Here is a 21818-nt window from a genome sequence, read left to right on the forward strand (position 1 = left end):
TGTAACATTCGGTGGCTCAAGGTGAGCGGTGGTGCCGTGGTGCGGAAGTTGACTAGTTTAGAGCCTTTAAAGTTTTTCTCGCTTGCTCTTAACGAGCGCCAAAGCAACGAATTTAAAACTTAACGCTGTGCAATTATTTGACTTTCATAAAAACTGTAAATATAAATTAAATAAAATAAAAAATAGATACATTAAATTTTGCAAGCTCAGAGTACCTAGCTGTGAGATGCTCTCTACTGCAAAAAAACAATGTTTTTTTTTGGCAATAGCTGTGATCATTATAAAAAAAAAGCATTTATTTAATAATGCTTGGCTAGCAAAAGGAATTCAAAAATATTAATGCTTTTTTTTTTGATATCCTTAAATCTCTCTCGTAAAAGCCTGCATTTTGTCCATAGATTTTTGCCTATGACGTGTCTGCCCTATTTTGCGATCAGGGTATTAAAAATTGCACAAATTAAACAAAACTTTGCACAAAGGAAAATCTCTGTACCAAACCAAGGAAAATGGTTGCACAAAAAAAAGCAAACAGCAAAAGCGAAGGGCGGCTAAAATTTATTATACGCCCACCCACGCGCGCCCTCTCATCCACTCTTCCGCCCCCCTCTTGCACGTGCTGAGTGGCCACTCAAGTCTCTAAGAGAGTCATAGATATATATGTATTACGTACTTACACTTATATAGTTTCTCTCGCACAACGGCTAGTAAATTAGCTGGAAAATAGTGGAAAAAGTGTGCGGCGAAATGGCGGACGCCAAAAATGTGAAAAATAAAACAAAAAGCGAACAAAAGCAAGCACAACGAATGTCATAAAAAAGTAAAATGAAAATGCCAAATAACGTTTTTGAAAGGTAAAGAGGCGAAACGAAAGGTGTAAAAATAGTGTAGAGCTCTTAGGCCAGCATGAATAAGCACATAAACAAGATGACGCCATTGAGATTAGCAACTGCATTAGCTTTAATTGCACGTGCACAGGGCTACGACAAAATCAAATATTTTTTCTTTAAAACTTTGCAAAGTTATTTAAAAAATGGTTTGTTTATTACATATCCAAATTGTGCTATGGATTGTAAGAGAGTAACTAGATCTTGATGTGTTCTTCTCTTCTTACCAATTGCGTAATTTAAAATGGAAATGAAAAGTCTAAGCTGGCAATGGGCACAATATAAAAGGCAACTCTTTTTAAAATACCTTAACTTGTGATCCGGCCCCAACATTTTAGCAAGCGTAGACCTTTTACTATATATACTATATATGCAATATTCATTGCAATACATTTAATATTTAACACTTCTGCTTAATTTGTAGTTGCGATTATTCAAATTTAAAAACAATTAAGAAGTCTATTGATAAATTTTAGTGCCAGAAACGAAATTTGCAGAACCTCAACTATTGTCGAAACAAAAACCTCATCAATCAGCATTACGACTGCATCAAATTGTTAACGCTCAACTGTATAGCTGCCTTTTTGGACATATTTAAGCCCATCTCCCACTGCTCCCCTTCTGTTTTGTCCGCTGCCTCAAATTGCAAACTGTCATCGCAATTTAATTTTCAATTACGCGATGGTTGCCACAAAAAATGAGAAGAGAGAATTGCAGTCCCTGTCGTTGGCCATTCCAAAATTGCAGTCTCAATAATTACTCAAACTGTCGCCTGTGGCTCACTATCTGTGGCCCACTCCCAACGCCAGCCTCTCTGGGCTACCCTCCACCATTTTACAGCCTGTTGGCGCTGACCAAAGCCAGCCTCACAGGAGACTCGTTCGGTTCGGTTTTTTGTGTTGTTGTCGTAATTGTTTGTCAGGCTTGTCGATTGCTTTTTTTTTACTATTGTTGTTGTTGTCGTAATTGCAAGTGACATATTGAAGTCCCAGTTACGCCATTTGATGCAAACCCCTGCCCTCGCCGCACCCCTTCAATGACAGCTCACAATTAAGTGGCAATCCGTGGGACAGTTGCGCCGCGCCAAGCGACTCTTGAGCTTGTTCGCAGTTGGCCGCATGCTTTGCGGCTACAGAAATTGAATTTCAGTTGCATAATTCATTGACTTACACACTCAAAAACATAGATGTGTAGTACCAATCCTTAAGTCCAGATAATCGGAACTCGTTTACGTAGCCACATTTAAATAAATTTTAAATTTTTTGGTTCGCTTTCCTTTGCTCCTCTTTTGGCAAACATTTATCTTCAATATTTGGCCATTTTATATTTGGGTGTGTGCGTATGTCCTGATTGTTGCAGTCGCCTTCGACAATAAAAAGCATTTAAAAAGACACAAATTATAACGTGCTCCCCACAGAACTCAATTGCATTTGACATTTTTATGGGCAAACAAATTTACGAGTCAATTCTGGAAATCACTTTCGCCTATAAACCAGTTTAATATATAGCTCTCGTTTGTTTTACTTAAGCATAAGCTGAATGTGCTGAAATCTGTTCAATTTATTATCGCTTATTATCGGAGCTGTTTTACAACATATGGATACCCTGAAAAGTAAATAAACTTTCAGGAATTTTGAGACATATATACCGATTTTTTCAAAATAACGGTCATATAAGAAATGAATATTATTTTCTAGAAAAATGTAAAAAAAATGGCGTCAAAGGAATCCCCTAGTAAAGGCATTTGATTTTGGTCACATTTGCATCCCATTTGCGATATTATAAACGTTTTCGATTAACGGCCGTAAATCAAACGCCTGCCAATGGCTCAATTAACGCTTAGTTTATACTTTTGAATAAATAACAATCAATATACGCCACACCATACAAGACTCAGACACACACACATGTAAGACATCTGATTGCTTTGGACAGTCAAATAGCATGGCTTTCAACGAGGACAGTTGCCATTTCTCACGTGTGTGGCAAGCGGCATGTGGCATATGCAAATTTGTCGAGACGATTCACCAGCTTTAATTACCTGTAGACAAGGCACTCTGAGCACCCTCGCGGCCCGCCCAGTTGTCATGTGAACAAGAAAGCGGGCGCTGTGCCAAAATGGCTGCCAATGTCGAGACGAATGCGAATACTAAATACTGAATACTGAATACTCCAGTAGAGTATGACTGTTTGCAATTCGCATTAATTGGCCAACGGGTTGCAACTTTGTTGACAGACCAACCCATCGTGCAACACGTTCCCATTGGGCCCTGCTGTAGGGAGGGAGGGGGAGACTGCGTCTAATGGGCTCTCAACTGCGTTTATTATGGTCAATTTTTGCATATGCAAGCCGCAACCTTTGAGCTGTTATTGATTTACCTTCCAGAGTGCAACCGCATTTAAATGTGAAAGTTGACTTTGGCTTGCGGCCATCATAAAATTTACATTTGCAAAAGTTGGCTATTTCCAAAGGTTCCTATGGAAAGACTGGGCAAGTTTAAGTCTGCAATTTTTACTTAAGTCAGTACTTGAAAATTTAATGGAAGAATGTTATGAAAAAGCAAACATAAAATATTGCCATATTAGAGGATTTGAAAGGGGATTTAACACTTAGCATTACCTAGTTTAAGTGATATTATTCACCTTCATTTGGAAACTGATTGGTCATTTGAAAAAAAAAAAACATTATTCATTTTAACAACAATATTTTCTAAATAATGATTAAATTTGCTGCACTTTAAAATTCTTTTGTTGTCGCTCTACATTAAAGGGATTTTAATAAATTCGAAAAGTTGTCACCTTTAATGTATTCAACACAATTGGCCCATTACATACAGTCAGGCGAAATGCAATTCGTGTTTTTAAAATGTATGGGAAACAATGTGTTCATCTCTATATATAAAACTGTTTGTCCTGACTGACTGACTGATTAACTGATTAACTGACTGATTGGTGATCAACGCACAGCCCAAACTGTAAGAGTTAGGTAGCTGAAATTTTCACTGTAGTTACCTTATGTGATGAAGGTGCACGTTAAGACGGGGTTTCTGGAAATATTAACTGCAAGTATGGAAAAATTGCGAAAAACATTTGTTTGAAATTTGTTTGTTTACCATCCGATCGACCTCAAACTCAATTTGAAAGTTCTTTGTTCAAATTCATTTGAGGGGTGTTTCACAATTTTTCAAAAACGTATTCCTCCTTGATGGAAACGGGGGTCAAAGAATTGGATGATGACGTTTCGCGCTCAAATTCATTTTCAAGGATCTAATGAAAAATCATTTGAGACGTGTTTCACATTTTTCGCAGAATCAAAGCATCCTCGGTAGAAATGCGATTCAAAGATTATTTGGGCGAAGTTCTAAGTGGTATTCGATTTGCTTCAAACTTATTGTCAAAGCTCTACATAAGAACTTAATGAATTCGTGTTTCAGTGATTTGGGAAATTCCACCCACAACAGTGGCTTATTAGCGAGAAACGTTGGTATGAAAGCTTTTTTCTTAACTATCAGATCGGCCTCAAACTCATTTTCAAAGATCTTTGCTCAAATTCATTTGAGGAGTGTCTCTCACTTTTTGGAAAATCCATCCCTTCTTGGTGGAAATGGGTTTCAAAGATTTGGTGGTTTCGCGCTTAAATTCATTTCCAAGGATCCATAAGAAAAATCATTTGAGACCTGTTTTACATTTTTCGCAGAATCAAAGCATCCTCGGTAAAGAGTGCAATTCAAAGATTTTTTTTGAGATGTTTTCACTTTTTTGCTTCAAAATTATTTTTAAAGCTCTACATAGAAAACTAAATGAATACGTGTTTAAACGATTTGGGAAATACCACCCGCAACAGTGGTAAATTGGCGGAAAACGTTTCCATGAAAGTTGTTTGTTTACCGTCCGATCAGTTTCAAAATCATTTTCAAAGTATATGTTCATAATTTCAATTTTCATATTTTCATAATATATTTTATGCGCTTATGTTGTCATCAACTGACATTACTGCTGCTACAATAGCAACAACAACAACAACAACAACAGCGACAACAGTAGTTGCAACATGTGGAGAGACCAGTGCCAAAAACCCAGCAGGCAGTCTGTCTGTGTGTCTGGGTTTAATTGCAAAAACGTTGCAATCTTTTAGGCGTTGCTAGCGAACAGCTTTTGTTATGTCAGATGTTGTGTGTGTGAGTATGTGTAAGTGTGTGTGGGTCTGTGTGCGGCATGTTATTGTCTATTAACGGCCCTGACTGCAATGCTGCTGTGTGTATGTGTATCATGAATCTGTATTTCATTAAAATTTCATCTGCATCGTTCAACGAGTGACTTTTTCCGCTTTGCGCTGTTGAATTATTGAAATTTTTGGGTTTTTGCAGTTGGCAGTTTCGCTCAGTCGTTACACCACCAACTTGCTCCCAGCTTTGAAGCTAGCAAGAAAAAAATCAGAAAAAAACAGCTATCTTCATGATGTCGAATAATAAATACCCTTTTCGGCATATAACAGATGTGCCCAAATGATCGATGGTGACAGATTTTATGAAGAACTTTCTGATATTTTAGAGCGTGGTAAAGTTCGTAACTGTTGAGGTAGGTGTTTTGTACACAAAAAGGCAACTTTTGACGAATCGTTTCTATAGCAGCTATCAGAAAATCGTGTGATCTTCGTATAAACGAATAAAAGAAGTGAGTCTTAGCCAAGTCTTATCAACATAGGCAGTTCAGCTGTTGCTGCCAATCAAGAATATATATATACATTAAGGGGTCGCAGATGCGTTACATGATTCTTTACAAAATAGTAATAACCTCTGTAATGGTAAAAAAAAAGAAAAATAAATAAAACAGTAACAACAAAAGAGCTGCTGCCTGCCTCGTCCGCTGCTACTGCTGCATTTGCATATGAATTCCAGCAGCTGCAGCAGTTGCTCTGCTACTTTTGTGCTTTTCAGAGCCGCGAGATGGTCTCTGAAATACTCATGCCTATAGTACGTCCCACACTTTCACACAGTCACACATACGTGTGCTTAGAAGCTGCATCTCTTTTGGGCTGGCATTTGAATTATGACTTAGCAGTGCTGTAACATGGCTTATTCGAGTTTTGGTCATAAATATTTTGCTCTGTTTGCATTACTCACAAGATTTTTCCTCGAGATTTGCCAACAGCCCGCAAAACTTTGCACTTGATTCGTGTTTGAGCTTTGAAAAAGCAAATGAAAGCTCTGCATATGATATGAATACGAATGAGCTGAAAATTGATTCAAGTCGAATATTAAATTATTATGAATAAGTCTTTCTCACATTTACCCAACGGTATATTTATCGAGAAAATATTTATTGATGCAAATTATTTTTGAGCAGCCGTTGAAACGAGCTTAGAGGCTGTTAGAGCAATAAATAGATTAAATTGATATTGATAAAAATGTCAGAATTTAAGGGAAATCATAACAATACATAACAATTAAAATAGAATATTATAATTTGAATAAAGCTTGAGCCTTAACAGATTAAATATATTTGAAATAGAAATAATTAAATAATTAAAAATATTCTGAATCAAAATATAGTATAAAATATAAATTAAAGCTGAGAAAGTAATTAAATGAAATACATAAAATAAAATAGAAAAGAAAAAAAATATAATTTATGAAATAAAATTAAATACAATATAAAATATTAACGCAAAATGTATAAAAAAAAATATATATATATAAATTAACATTATAGTTCAATAGTAAATCAAATATAATTATAATTATAATAAACAAACACATATTGTGTCAACAATAAATAAATAATATTGATAGGCTTATGGTAAAAAATCCAATTTTTAAATTCATTTTTATACAAATTTTAAATAATATTATTAACTTTAATATACACATAAGCTACTCAATTCAATTTGATCAGAATATAATTTTGGAGCTTTAATCTTTGCCTTTATCCTTCTGCAATTGCAGCGTTTCCTATTTGAATTTCCATTTTAATCCCTCTGTTCTTATCACGCAGACGTCATGTTGTCAATTTTAATCCTCTTTGAAATATGCAGTCAATAAATAATTGACAACTTTCGATTGAAGATTGTGTTAGGTAATGTTCGTTAATTATGCCGGCCTTTGGCTTGATTTAAAATGGACACAAACATATGAGATAAAAAAAACTCAACTAAACAACAAATACTTTAATTTATTTATAGCAAGTTTTGCAAGGCTTATAGTTACTATTCATGACTAAACTATATATACAGCTCTGAAAATTAAGAAAAAAAAGTAACTGTAACATATGTGATATGAACTATGTAAACTAAAACTATAAACAAAATGGAAATATATTCTTAATCAACATGACAGCAACTGGCAGCGAAAAAAACAAATCAAATCGTATAATAAAACCAAATAAAAAACGTAGTTGACCATTGGAGAACTGCGTTCAAAGCTTTAAATATATTTTCTACTAGTATAGAAACTGTTAATATAGATGAAAACTAAAACTCAAACGCACCATATGTGATCGAACATGATTAAATATTGAAGGCAGCAAAAAATTAGCTAAGCAATAATTAAGAACACTAAAAACAAAAAAAAAATAAACAACGACATTGCCTTCTTTCATATACACGCAAAACGTAAATTGAAAACGTAGCTTAAAAAATACTATAAAACAAAAACAAACAACTAAAGTATGTTAATCAATAGGATTTAAAAAAATCTCGAATAATACCAATAAAAATTTTTCTACGAACACATTAGCTGTAGTTTAGTTAGGGAATGCATAGACTCAGTCGGTCAATCAATAATGGTTACGCGATAGTGCGCTTACGTTAACGTTACGCGAAAGGCCGATGTCAATATATAGAAACCAATAAATGTTTAAAGCTTTCAATGCCAAAATACAAACGAAAATGAAATCACCGACGAATACGTTGCTGCGTGACGTGAACGCAACGTAACAACGCAGTAACGCGTTACGTTACGTTACGTAACGGCAAAACAATAGACGAAAAACTTAAAATCGCCCAACAATCAACTCCCGTCATCGTCATTTGAACTTGTTGAAACACACATCATATCGTTACGTGTCGTTACGTTAAGTGCGCGCATCATAACGGTAACAGCAGCCTCCATTCTGGGACAACGTAACATCAGGTCGCATAAGTCATCGCTGGACACAACGACAACGACGTAACGGAGCTAGAAAGTAGAGCCGACCACTTGCGATTCAACGCAGCACATCCTCCGCCCGCCACTCAACTGCGCCAGGACCAAAACACTGACGCAGTTCCTCAACACCAACTATACAACAATAACAGCACAACACTTAGAGAAAAAAGAAAAAAAACAATATATATACTTAAATACTCGTTGCTTCTATATATATATATATTTCTATAATCCTCCTCCTTGTGCCTAATCGAACGTGCGCTCATATTACGTTTTATTTATTTCGTACGTTACGTTATCATGGCTGTGCGCATAACGTAACCATTAACGTGACAATTTGTTACGCAATTATGTGTTGGCAAATGCAAATCGATTGATTGACGGAACTTGAACTCGGTATTGTTAACGTGACTTTTAGTTTTGACGTTCTTAAGCTCCTAAACGTAACCTGTATCATCCCATTGATTTCGTACTGACGTTGACGTTAAAAAGGTTTACGTAAACACACGTTTTGACAGTTTAAACCCGTACAACAAGCAAAACAACAACAACAAACAAGATGCAGGCCGCATTGATGCTAAGATCGAAATCTCGGGTGGCGAGAAGAAGAAAGCTACGAAAATTAGGTGGAAGACTTGAGTTGCCTAGTAATGTAGCAACTAAAGAAATAGCTCCATTTCCTCGTTATCCACCTGAGTCATGGGTAATAATATAAAATACCAAAATACAAAAAAAAAAAAAAATCAAAAGAACTATAATTAATTATAATATACTACACTCTCTCTCCCTGTCTATAAATAATAGAAAGGCAAAGTACTTAAAATCAGTTCAATTGCTTTCTATCTATAAATTGAACTTATCTAAACGAAAAAGCAACGAGCGCAAAACTCTCTTTAAAAAGCCGTCAAATGAAAATCATCAGCTAAAATGAAATTCTAATGCCCCCATCCCAAAAAATGTTTACCCATATCCAGTTAAACGATATACTCTTAAACCGTATACTAAAATTAGCCCAAGCTCTTTACCATCTGACTATCTTTTCAAACTATCTCCCTTTACTGTATCTCTCCCCCTGTCGCTATCTCTCTCTATGTCTATGTGTATCTCTCTCTCTCTCTCTCTCCATGACACATTCCATTTTGATTTTGTCAAACCCTATCCCTCAAACATTTGTTTCTACAGAGCATTTGATTTAGTTTTGTAGTGTGCCTAGAGGTGAAGCACAAGTTCTACGCTAGGTTTAACTAGTTTTTCTCCAATCTTTTCTTGCAGTTAAGTTTTTAGCGTGCGCCAAAAATTTGTTTGGCATTGAAAGCATATAATCAAATAGACCTATAAACCGCTTTGGAACGTGCCTATCTTTGCTCTGTCTCGTTTTGTAGTGAATAATATTCCATATACATATATCTGAAACTTAAGATAGATAGATATTTCAAGTCCTGAGCGCTCTGCCAGCCAACTACCTAATGCGCTGTACAATTAGCTTACTTTCACCTATTTTTCAATTATAAATACTTATAATATAATAAATATATCTATATATATATATATATATATCTAGCGCTTTTGCTCTACTTCTAAGACACACCACCCAACCACCTTTTCTTTGTCCGCCTAAGGCTTTTACTCTCTCTCTCTCTCTCTCTCTCCCTCGCTCTCTATCTCTCTTACTTTTTCTATCTCTCGCCAACTCTCTATCTATCTATAAACTTACTATAACTCTATAAATGATCTATAATCAATTACCCTATCTATATAAATCTGTCTCTGTCTGTCACCCCACCACACATAGCATTAAATGTAGTTTCTGTACTGCCCCCCAGCACAACCAACCCCAACCCAGCCAACCACTACTTTCACCTACTTTGCACCAGCTTTAAACTAACTGTAAAGTAAATAATCTGAGTACTATCTCTACTTCTCTCTATCTAAATAAATAAACTACAACGTGTATAGCCCTTCACTCACTCCACTCACAAACAGCAAAATAAGCAACTATATAGTGCGCTCTTTCTACCACACACGTTGCACCTAAACCCCTTAAAGTAACCAGCCCAGTAGTACTATAAAAACAATTACTAAGCAAAACGCTTAAACTATTACCCACATAAACTCAACTCAAAACTAAATCAACTAGTAAAAAATCGAGCTATGAAATATCAAATACAAATTACCTACATAACAAAAAATATAAAGCACATCAATCAATTTGACTAACACCCACTCAAAAACAACACACGATCTTTTGTTTTGTTTTGTGGTTCTTACATAGTTTTTATTTTCAAACTTGGCGCATAGATCTGTGACAACGATCTGTGCCTCAAGTTATTTAAGCGTTACTCACACTAGAATAACTAAATGCTTTTGGTTTAGTTCTCACACCCACATAATTCTCGTACAAACATCTATTATATTCTATTCTATTCTACTCTATTCTAAACGCGCTGTCACTTTCGCTTGCTGCTACTTACGTAACGTGCTACGCATACGTAATGTGCGTTACGCTACATTCCCAACATGACACGAAAACCAAAAAACACGCAAATGATTTTTACGAACTATGTTTTACGTTTTTTACGTTTCAAAATCAACACTCCCCTATTTGCGTCTCGATGTCGTTGCGAAATACGTAAATCAATTATCACATTACGTTTACGTAACTCTTTTTATAAATTGCGTAACTAGAAAAACACATACGTGACAACGCCACCGGCGCCACAGCCAGAGCCGCCGCCGCCACCGCCGGAAGTAAGTGACAATAAAATGATATTTCCTCCCATTCGATTCACAATTCGAAAATACACATGCAACATGAGTTATCTTATTGCCGTAACGTGTTATTTATTATTTAATTTTTGTGTCTGTAACGTATTGAACACTTACGTAATTGCTGCAAACGCATCAACGTTGTGCCATTTACGTTGCCGTCTTGCAGTTGGTTGTAATTTGAAAGTACAATGAAAATGCCTGTAAATTAGTCCATTGCTTTGCCTGTAATTCTTTCTCAGCAAATGTATGAATTACACACATTTTTTCCAAGTGTATTTGTTATATATATTTCTGTTGAACTTTCGTCTACGCATATGCATATAGAATATTTAAAATATTTTGTTGGTCTCCTATTGGTGTGTGTTTTGTTCCACCTTTTGTTTTTTGTTTTATTTTTATTGACTATGCCAAAAGCCAATAAAATATTTTAAATATTTCATAAACTGCAAAACAGTAGGCCGTAGCCAAAACGAAAGTCGCCTACGAAGCAAGAAGAAGAATAAAGAGTGCATCGAATATTTACAGGCATTTTCATTGCTTTGATTTGAACGACCCATGTACCTACTTAGTATGTACAAATTCATACCACCCACTTCCCTATATAGCTGCTAACTCAACTTAAGTTACACGTGCGGAACAATGTCAGACTATCATCAAAATGCCATTGAATTAATTATAAGCTGAATACTAAACGCACACAAAATATTTTATTTAATTAACAAAATTAATGCACTCTATAGGAATATATATGAGTATATGTAGCTATATCTATTCATTGGGTTCTGTGTGCAAAACTGAAAAGAAGTTCAAATAATAAATTGATTTTGTTAGATAAATACACTAATTTATTATATAAGATACACAAGGTTATATGTTTAGTGTTAAAAACAAGTCGGAACAATAAAAACATCTCGATATTTCTAGACTCAGAAAAAACGTGAGAAATTATCATTCACATTAAAGAATTTCCAAGATTTTGAAGAAAAACTCCGATCATTTTCATAACTTCACCTTGAGATAATAAATTCCTTTAGCTAACTACGCGAAAGTAAGCAAAGTTAGAACAGATATAAGTAATATTCTTCATGTATTTTGTTATTGCCCTTAAACCAATTAAGCAACTCTTTAAAAATTGTAATAGCTAGAAATTTTAAAATAAATTCGGCTTTGTTGCAGCCTCAATCTACTGAACCGCACCTGTGTTGTAGCCGCACGTGTGCTGAAAATTTGCCATAAATTAGTGCGTTTATTACCGCATGCAAATGCCGGCGGTTTAATTAACATAGCATCAGTGCAGTGATTAGCATAAATCAATTTGGCAACTCAACAAGTCGAAAGCCACAAACTAAACCAATATATGAGTGGGAAATGTTTAATTGTATTGCTCTAATATTTTGTGTGCGTATTTATATGATGCATTTGATAACAATTAAGTTTATGATTTCTATATATACATATATAGTTTACGCTCATCTTAAAGCTTCAATTTAAGTTGTAGTCATACGAATACAAATCGAAACACACACAACATACAAATCAACAAATCCAATGATAAACAAAAAGAAAGTATGCAACATTAACTAACAACCAGAACAAACCACCAACAAAAAAAAACTTAGAAAATAATAAGAAACACACAAACACATAAGCAAAAATACGCATTAAAATATATATAAATATGATAAATGGTATCAAGTTTTCCCAAAATGATTCTGTAAAGCTTACTTGCCTCTCATTCCCGTTTTCGATCTAGGAGCTCAACTTGATTCAATTGCGAAATTTGTTCCACAAAGCCAAATATAGAAGAAAAAAACCCAACCCAACATACGCTAAGCAAAATGAAAAAGACCTAAAAAAAAAGCAAATAAAATTTGAATGTTTTACAAAAAGTATAAAAAGTTCTTTTCGCTTTGACAATCCAAAAGGGCCGCCAAAGCGAAAACAAAATACTTTGCCACAAATTGAAATGCACCATTTTAATTTCGGTTCGAAAAGATTTTATTGAATTTTTGTGGAACATTCACATGTTGAAGCAAGCGCTAAAAACTAAAAATACAAAAACGAAAAGAGAAAAACAAAACCAATAACAATACAACAAAAAAGACAACACCGTATACACCGTATCGTGTATCGTGTACGCGCTAGCATAAGTTAAAAATTAGGTTTTTGGGGCTTTTTTCTTTATTCCCCCTGTTTTAGTTCTGGGTTCTGTAAGTTTTTTTGCAGCACTCTGGGTAAGTCGGAGCTGGCGTATTATCTTCTTATAACCAACTAATATAAATACGTTATAACGAAACTGTGTTTAAGTAGATTTAGCAAGCCTTTAAGTTTAGCTTTGCCGGCCCATCCATATGTACAAAATTTCTTAACCGAACTTTACTAAAAGATTAAAAAAAAAAAAATCGGTAAAATCAGCTCATTATAAGTAATACATAAATCTTTCTATCATTTATTATGTTATGACAAAATAAACCTATTAATAAGTTATATATTAATTTAACATTTTTGAGATTGTCTGCCATTGGTTTTTTAAGTTAATTCTTTGTGAATTTTTTAAGAGTTGGTCAAAAATCTGACCAAAGCATACTTTTCGGATTATGAGGCAATATTGTTAAAATGGCTGATGATGCAAATTGTGCATTGAGAATTCACATATCTTATACTTTTGTTAATACATTATGTTGTATGGACATCTTGTGGCACCTAAAAAATAGCGCTATATGGAAAGTGCGCTCATCTTTAAGCTTTTCTTTAACACAAACACACTTACACACACACAATACAAATTGCTTATCGTTTTCTCCTTTTTACTCTATCTCTTTTGCCTTCGCTCTCTTATTACAATATTTGAGGCACGCACAAAAAAATAAACAAAAATAGCTTTAAAAAGTACACACACACATACACACTTTACACCTTACTCTTAATTTTTTCCTCAACGCAGGTACGCGACATCAAATCACAATTTATCATGCGCTCTGTATTTCTATGTGTCTCTCTCTCACCCCACCGCCATAATGTATGCAACGCGATTGCCAAACAAAAATTTCAGATAAATCCCAGCGAGAATTAGGTACAGTTTAAAATTAAACGTTTCAAAACAATGTGCTCATAATTTATTACTATTGGTGTCTAAACGTCTAATCGCAACGCTCTCTCTCTCTCTCTTTCTCTGTCTAGCTCTCAATATAAAATATATATATATATATATTGTATAATTCTCTCTATCTGTCTCATACTCTCAATCTCTCTCTCTCTCTCTCTGTGCTATGGCCAGTGCTCTATGTGACAAAGAACTTAGTAGCGTGCTAGCCTTAGTATCATAGCTTATATAAGTTTGCGTGTATGAATGCGTGTGTGTGTGTGTGTCTATCGAAAATATCGTCGAGGCCAATTAATTATCGTACTATCGTGTAATTTCCGAACCAAAACAAATATTGTCTCTTGCATGTTTGCATTGCCTGGCGTTCATATCTTACTTTTTAACAACTGCAAGCAATTGTTGTTGCTCTGTTTGTGCGTTGCTCGCATGCGCTTAATTTTTAAAAAAATTCTTGTTAACATTTTTTTATATTATTTTCCATTATTATTTGTTTTTGGTTTGACAAGTGGGCCAGTCAATAATTGCATGACAGTTTATATGACGGCAACTGGGGCTTCCAACCTGCTGCAAAAAGCTATCACTCACTTAAAAATAACTTAAATATGCACTTTATGAATAACTATTACCTAAAAGATCTCTTTATTTCTTTGGCCATGGCAACGTTTTCTTGAAATATAGGGTATTAGATAGTCTGATAACAAACATCAATTTATTTAAAACAAAATGTGAGAGAAGAACAGCTAAAAGTTTATTATTTAAGCCTACAAAACAAGGCATTATGTCTGCCTATTAGCTCCAGTCTTCCATCGTCTATACAAATTAAATAAACATATACAATCCCAAACATAATTTTGAGATTTTCGATGTAATTCTTCTCGCTCGCGCCTGTTATTCGTGTCTAAACATTGTGGTAAGCTAAATATAATCTACAAATTTTCTAACCACGTACTTCATGTAAGTAGTAAGGTAACCAAAACTATCTAAGATATTATTATATAATACCTCTGTTTTATATATATAGTGAGATTCTCTAATAAATTTTATTTTAACTTGTCCATTGTCTAGCTAAAAGTTTTGTCAAGTTTAGTAGAAGTAGAAGAAGTAAAGAATTGCAATCAACCGGAACTGAAATGGGACCCTTAACCCGTACCATTCGTCTAACTTGCACGCCTTTGCGCTGCATTGTTCTGCTTGAAAGCTGTCGAGAGAATTTTAGTGCTTGGCGCAGCACATTTTAAAAATTTGTATTACGAACAAATTATGTAGCATATTTTTCAACGCTTCTCGCACTCTCTCTCTCTCTCTCCCTGCTCTCCCCTCGCCTCGTGATTTATGGGAGTAGCTTCCACGTTACCGTTTAAATGTGAAATTGAGCGCAGCCAAAGGCGGCGACTATGATCGATGGCCGCAGGGTTTTGAGGTCTTGAAATAAGTTAAATTCACTTTAATCAACCTGCGACATGCTCTCAATTAGCAGCGCCTTATGCCAGCGCTTCCGGCCACTCGGCAAGCATTTGACATTTTCGTTTGAAGGTGAAAACTAACGCAATGTAAAGGATTTCACTAGCAGACACCCTGTACAGATAATTCAAAATTTTATTCCTTATATAGGTTTTAGTTAAATAATACAAGGTCGATTCGGCTGTTGATACAAGAATACATATAGTTTATGGAGTCGGAGATGCCTGTTACATACATTTGCATACACCCATTTTACCCATTTTCAATGGGTTGAGGGTATAAAAATATATTTGTACCAAATCTCCAATATATCTGAAATGTCGTGGTTGCCTTGCGGCTTTATAGATTTTTAGCTTCGAAAGGAACTTGAGCAATGTCTATTACATTGGGAATTTCTAGCTTCTTAGCTGTCATTTAAGATGCAGAAATCTAACCTAATAAATTTAACTCCTTATTTGACATATTTTCAACTACAGGGTATATTGAAAAATGCTAAAACGACGTTTGTATTTCATGGCCGGAAGTGCCACAAAGGAAAAGCTGAAAGAACCGTTAGTTTCCGCTGTGCGTTCGCACTGAAACAGAAAAGTTACACACACACATGCACACTCACACACATGCTCACATACTCTTACAATCTGTGGCGGACTTAGCCACAAAATGACTTTAATTTGCGGTACCCATGGCTTAGATGCCTTACCCCAAGCCAATCCGCACCATATCTGTAGACCATGCGCCGCTGGTCCAATTCCGATTCCGATTTCATTATACAATCTGCGCTTTTGCCTTTGCTTCCGGGCTTCCGTAAAAGAACTTGGACTATTTCATTCTTTTGTGGTTTTGCCTTTAAATTGTTTTGTTGCAATTTTTCTCCTAAGGCTCTCTATGCAGCTCGCTGCAACGGGATTTTCTATTTTTTTTTTTTATCTTTTATGCTTTTGTCTTGAATTCTATGAGTGTGTGTGTGTGTGTGTATGTGTGCGAATACAAATGTGTGTTTGTGAGTGTGCCTCATGTGTTGAATGCATTTAACACACACTAAATTGATTTTCAGTCGAAAGGTTTTTATAAGGACTTAATAAACTATTTGTGTCTATAAAGCTGCGAGAAGCAAGAGTAATTTTATTTATTATAGATTATGGATTATGTAGGAATAGCCTTATTAAAATATAATGAAACCATCATTGCCTGTTCCTAAATCATAAAAGCATTTTCAATTTATTCATTTACTTGTGCTTTAAAACTATTTTTCTAAAACACATTTCTCAATATCTCTTTTTTTGGACCGCTTCTCGAATCATGGTCAAGCACGTGCTGCTGCAACCTTTGACCTGAAGGACCCTTGAATGAGTCACCTTGCGGTTGCGTCTTTTGAAGTGGCCCATAGCATTATTGTCTTTAATGAACTGGTCCAGGACCCTGCTACCCTAGACCTAGACATGAACAAGCTCATATTTAAGGCTGATTTCTGTAGCAAATTTACCGCAAAGCCGTTTTGCACGTACCGCCGCCTATCTGGACTCTTCCCTTTGCCCCTGGCCCACTGCCAGTTGTGAGGTGGTTGTAAAGACAAAACCCATTCGCCGCATGAGCTGTGAACACCTTGAGGCTTTTTGCCCCAGGGCTGCGACAGCTAAACAAAAGAGCGGTCGTCGAACAGCAGAGACAGAAGGGGCGCCGTAAGGGGTTTGGCAAGGAGAGGCGAGGCGTTCAGTGTCATTTAGTGAAATTGCCTGTAATGTTTGTGTCCCTGAATGGCAGCAGCATCTTCAGCACCCGACTGCCACTTCCCCTCGCTGCTCAGCTGCATTGTCTAAGCGCTACTCGTAGATTTTTTCTTCTTTATGCGCTTTTCCGTGTGTCAGTGCCAGCTGCGGCTGCTTGTCCCTCCGCTCCCCCTTGCTGCATCTGCATTTTTCATTAGCCTGCGCACTTTTTAGCTGCAACTCGAGCTTGGCTGGGAGCCCACCTGTACTTTGTTCTGCCTCTGCCAGAGCTTGTGATTGTTGATTTTGCAAGTGCCTTTTACACTTGAATCAGTCTAACTCTCAACTCGAGTCGAGTTTAACTGCATAATAAAATTTGCACACATGCCAACTTCCAGTTAGTAGCTGCCGACATAGACGTGCACTTCTTTATGCGTGCTGAGTTATGTGCTCCGCATAAGTTATCCACTTTGTCCATTTACATATCTGTTTTCATTTATTTGCCAGTTTTGTGACAAGCATAGTCACTAGCACTCAGTATAACAGCAAATTGGAACCCAAATCGATTTGAGAAGCTCGACATTAACATTGGTTACACAATTTAAAAATAAAAGGCATGTGTGAATAAATAATTATATTGCAATACTTAGGTATTAAAGTGTTTTCTTTGCGTCGATGTATATCCTTATATATATATATATATATCTGACATTTTCCAATGCCTGCTGTGATCATTGCTATATAATTTTCTAGTAAAATGGCCAGTTTTGTTAAAATGTAGAAGGCGTCTTACAAAAATAGGCTCATACTTGGAAATTATAATTAGAAGTCAATCAAGAAGTCTTCAAAACTATTTTATTTAATTTCAAATTTCTTGGATCACTAGTTATTTTATGATGGCTCAAGCCAAAAACCCTTCCTATAAAGTCAGTATGTTCAAAAAATTCTTAGTACTACAATTTGCGTATTGTATTAACGACACTAACAATTTTCGGTTTCGATTACATTTACAATTGTCAGCTAAATTATCATATTGTCAGTTGCATTCTTAATCATTGATAAATCTTAAATAAAGCCCAGTTCATGTTATAGCTGGCTTTGTATTAACAACAAGTTAACATCAAACAGAGCTCCCCAAAAAACAACGAACAATCCAAACAATCTGGGCAATCGGAACAATCAATGAACCAAAGTAAATTGCTGTCGTTAATGTCCGACATTTCCTGTTTACGTCCAAAATATGGGTTGGTACAAGTACATGTTAATTTGTGGCGCCACAACAATTTATTATTATGCCACAAATCAATAACGATATTTAAAGCAGGCAACCAATTCCAAACCAAAAACTAATTATATATAATAATATAATTTCTCCCCCAAAGTTTTATTTATTAGAGTCAAAGTCAACCGGATCTAAAAGATGCAAAATGTATTACTTTCTTAAATAAGATAATAATTTATTTGAAAATGTATTAATTACTTAAATGATAATAATTTATAATTTATCAAATAATTTTATATTTTATATTTTATATTTTATATTTTATACCTACTAGTTCTTTAACAGAATAATATTACCTTTAAATCACGTTTATTTTTTGGGACAGTTTGATCATGAATTTTTTCTAATAGACCGCCATCTGTAATCGGATTATACGATAGTAATTTACACTATCTGATTCAAATTAACTTTTAGTTGGCATTTAATAAGGATTAAAAAAATTGTTCAACTTAAAATCTTAAAAATATATATAAGAGCACTGGGAGCCCAACATAACAAAAATTATTTCCATTTTTGTCGAGATAGAATTTCGATTTTTTTAAATATATTTTTCTTTGAGAATAGTTTTCTGACTAATTGTGTATCAATTTATTTAAGCTATTATATTTTGGAGTTAACAACTGCCAGTGTGACCGTGTTTGTAGCTGAACTTCGATTTGCCATAAAATCACTGAACACTCAACATAAAATTTTGTAGCGCTCTTTTTCGAAGGCATCAGATTGGTTTCGAATGGCTGCCGTGTGCGCTGTTCATTAGCGTTTTGTCCCCAAATAACAACAATAGCTAGTAACACAATCTAACTAAAGCTAACAAATTTTATTTGGCGGGTTTTATTTTTTTGGCAGCGTTGCGTGCGATTAAAAGCGCTGAGTTGGGGAATTAAGGACTGGAAGCGTTAGCTAGAGGAGTGTGTATATGCTGAACACAGTGCTTATATATATATATTTATATATATATAAATATATATAAGCCTGTGATGTGGGCCTTTAATTATATTTAGCGATTGGGTGCCAAAGGTTAAAGTTTAATGAACATCTAGCGTGTTCGATTTGGCAAGTGAAAGGTATATATTTAAAATATTTGTATGCATATACATTTTATAAATTGACTGCAAAGTAAGAATATATTTTTGCCAGGTAGTCTCCAGTCGATGCATGTATATATGTTCAACTATTCAGAAACTCTATTTAGTTTATACTTGTTTATCAAAGCCCCCGCTACAGTGCCCCACTCGCGCTACTGCGTAAATGCGTGCTAGTTAGTTATGGGGCAGAGAATTGCTGGCGCCGGGCGTCATTCGTCAATCAGCGTCGCAAATTGTTGATTACACCTACTACAACAACAACGTCAACAACATCAAGTCAAGGGCAGTTACAGTAACAGTTTATATGTAGCATTCAGTCCGGGAACAACACACAGTTCCTCACAGTTCCGATCGATAGAGTCCATGTGACTGCGATTTTGCACACGAAAAGCAAACGAAACCAGAAGCGAGAAACCAAAACTGTAACGAAAGCAAGTAATGCGTTTCGACTCAATGATACCCTGTACAGGCAGCGACTATGCTATTTCTCTACATCATGCACTATAGAAAATGTATTCCCAATTCAATTTTGCTTATTGTTCGATCATTATTCAATTTGCATGTATAAGAAACGACTGTTGAATACATTAAAATCAGTAGGGCTTTACCTTTTAGAGCAGTGTTTTTAAAAAAAAAAGTAAAATCTTTTCTTCCATAATTATTCTCTTTTCCAAACACAATTTTAGTGGGTACAGGGTATAAACAAAACCTTTAAAAAAATGAAAGATATGTGGAGCGTGCCACCTGAGGCTTTCACATATACCAAATGCTATATATGCCATATATACACAAGCAACACCTATATATCTGTTAGTGATGTATATAGGACACTCTCTGTACATACGAGTGTGTGTGTGTCAGTTTATTTGTTTTATTACTAACACGCAGCATATTTAGTAGCTGGCTTAGAAGCAGCGCCTTGTTTATCGTATAGTCTATGGCTCTAAGGTTTGTAACGCCCTCGAGTCGCGACTCATTAGTGTGTCTTAATGTGTGTGTCTGTGTTTGTGCAGGTTAAAATGGCATTGACTTCTGTTTGTCTGATTTAGCATCGAGTTTACTTTAAAATCCAAATAAATAAACCATATATCGTATATCACGCATACTACGGTTTTGCCTACAGTGGTTGAAATTGATTAAAACTGAAACAATTTGCGAAATATAATATTATTTTATTATATTTGTCTTTATTTCATTTATTCAATTAAATACTTTAATTAGTTTAATTTATTAGCGTCTTAGTTTTCTTAAAATTCGAAGCTCGAAATTTGAAGGCCATGCAACATTTACAATTTATTCAATACAACTGGTATTTATAATTAAATAATTATTTATAGACCAATTATATACAAATTTAAAAAGATTATGATTTATCGTATCTTAAAAAACTTAGATGATTCATGACGTATTCAAAATACTGATTCATTATAATTTATTAATAAATAATTTTGAAAATACCTTTAATTTTTATTTAAGTTAAAATTTTTGGTATATTTTACATAACATTTTATTTAAAATTTTTTATTTGTATATTTTATATTCCATTTACTCTAACTCAAAAAGTTTTGATTTATTGAATTAAGTAATTTAATGAAAAAACTCTTATTAATAAATTAAAGCTAGGTTTCTTAAATCATTATGCCAAAACTGGTCCACTGGCTCTAAAAATGGGGGTGCTCGCTGTTATTTAATTCATTTTGTTGCATGACTGTTTTGGTGAATGATATTTGCCATATATAATATTTCTGCTGGGGCATGAGCATTCATTTTTATAAACAATACTTAAGCATATGGAATTCTGAATGCTTTATAATATTTCGATTTTATTTATATTTTTTGTGTGTGTTGACAACTTTCACTCTTTCTACCTAACCAAACTATCCTCCAATTAACTTGGTGTGTTTTTTCATATTCTGTTTACATAACTGTTTCCTAACTGCTTACTGTTTATTCCTACGTGACTCTGTGTGTTAAAAAAAAATAAACAAAATACTGTGAAAAATAGTCTGAAACCGAAGTCTTTGTAATTGGCTGTTCAGTATTTTCTATTATTATTATTTTATATTGTTGTTGTTATTGATGGCGAACTCGTAACCCAATACCGCAAACAACTTTATGAAATTGAATATTGAATTGAGAAATTGAATTGGAATCTTTTATCGAAATTACAAAATTTGATTGCTTTTGCATTAGTCGTTAAACTTGTAAGATGAGTTGTACTCTTTTTATTTTATTTGTTATCCTGTATGCTTTTGAATAAATATTTATTTAATAATATAAAAAAAAGTGAAAGAAATATAAAATTCACTGCGCGCTGCTCTCTCACAGTTGAACTAACCACAGTAACTGTATATATTTTCTATGCATTTGTCCACCACCAACA

The 21818-nt window shown here is 34.6% G+C and overlaps 1 protein-coding gene across 3 annotated transcripts in view; it reads left to right on the forward strand.

Annotated features, from left to right (window-relative positions):
• The window catches only part of LOC115769235 (mucin-5AC), a 29101-nt gene that overhangs the window by 2187 nt on the left and 5096 nt on the right, over positions 1–21818 (forward strand). Inside the window, exons 1-2 of one of the 3 annotated variants that reach the window (XM_030713949.1) lie at positions 8402–8732; positions 10715–10777. The exons of 1 other annotated variant lie outside the window; for it this stretch is intronic. In XM_030713949.1, the coding sequence (XP_030569809.1) occupies positions 8589–8732; positions 10715–10777 (207 nt within the window). In that variant the 5' untranslated portion in view covers positions 8402–8588. Of the gene's footprint in view, positions 1–8401; positions 8733–10714; positions 10778–21818 lie in introns of those variants that run through there. One more of the 3 variants, XM_030713950.1, reaches the window with a different exon arrangement.

Source organism: Drosophila novamexicana, unplaced genomic scaffold (assembly GCF_003285875.2).
Source record: "Drosophila novamexicana strain 15010-1031.04,08,12 unplaced genomic scaffold, DnovRS2.1 tig00004549-arrow-arrow-pilon, whole genome shotgun sequence".
NCBI lineage: Eukaryota > Metazoa > Arthropoda > Insecta > Diptera > Drosophilidae > Drosophila > Drosophila novamexicana.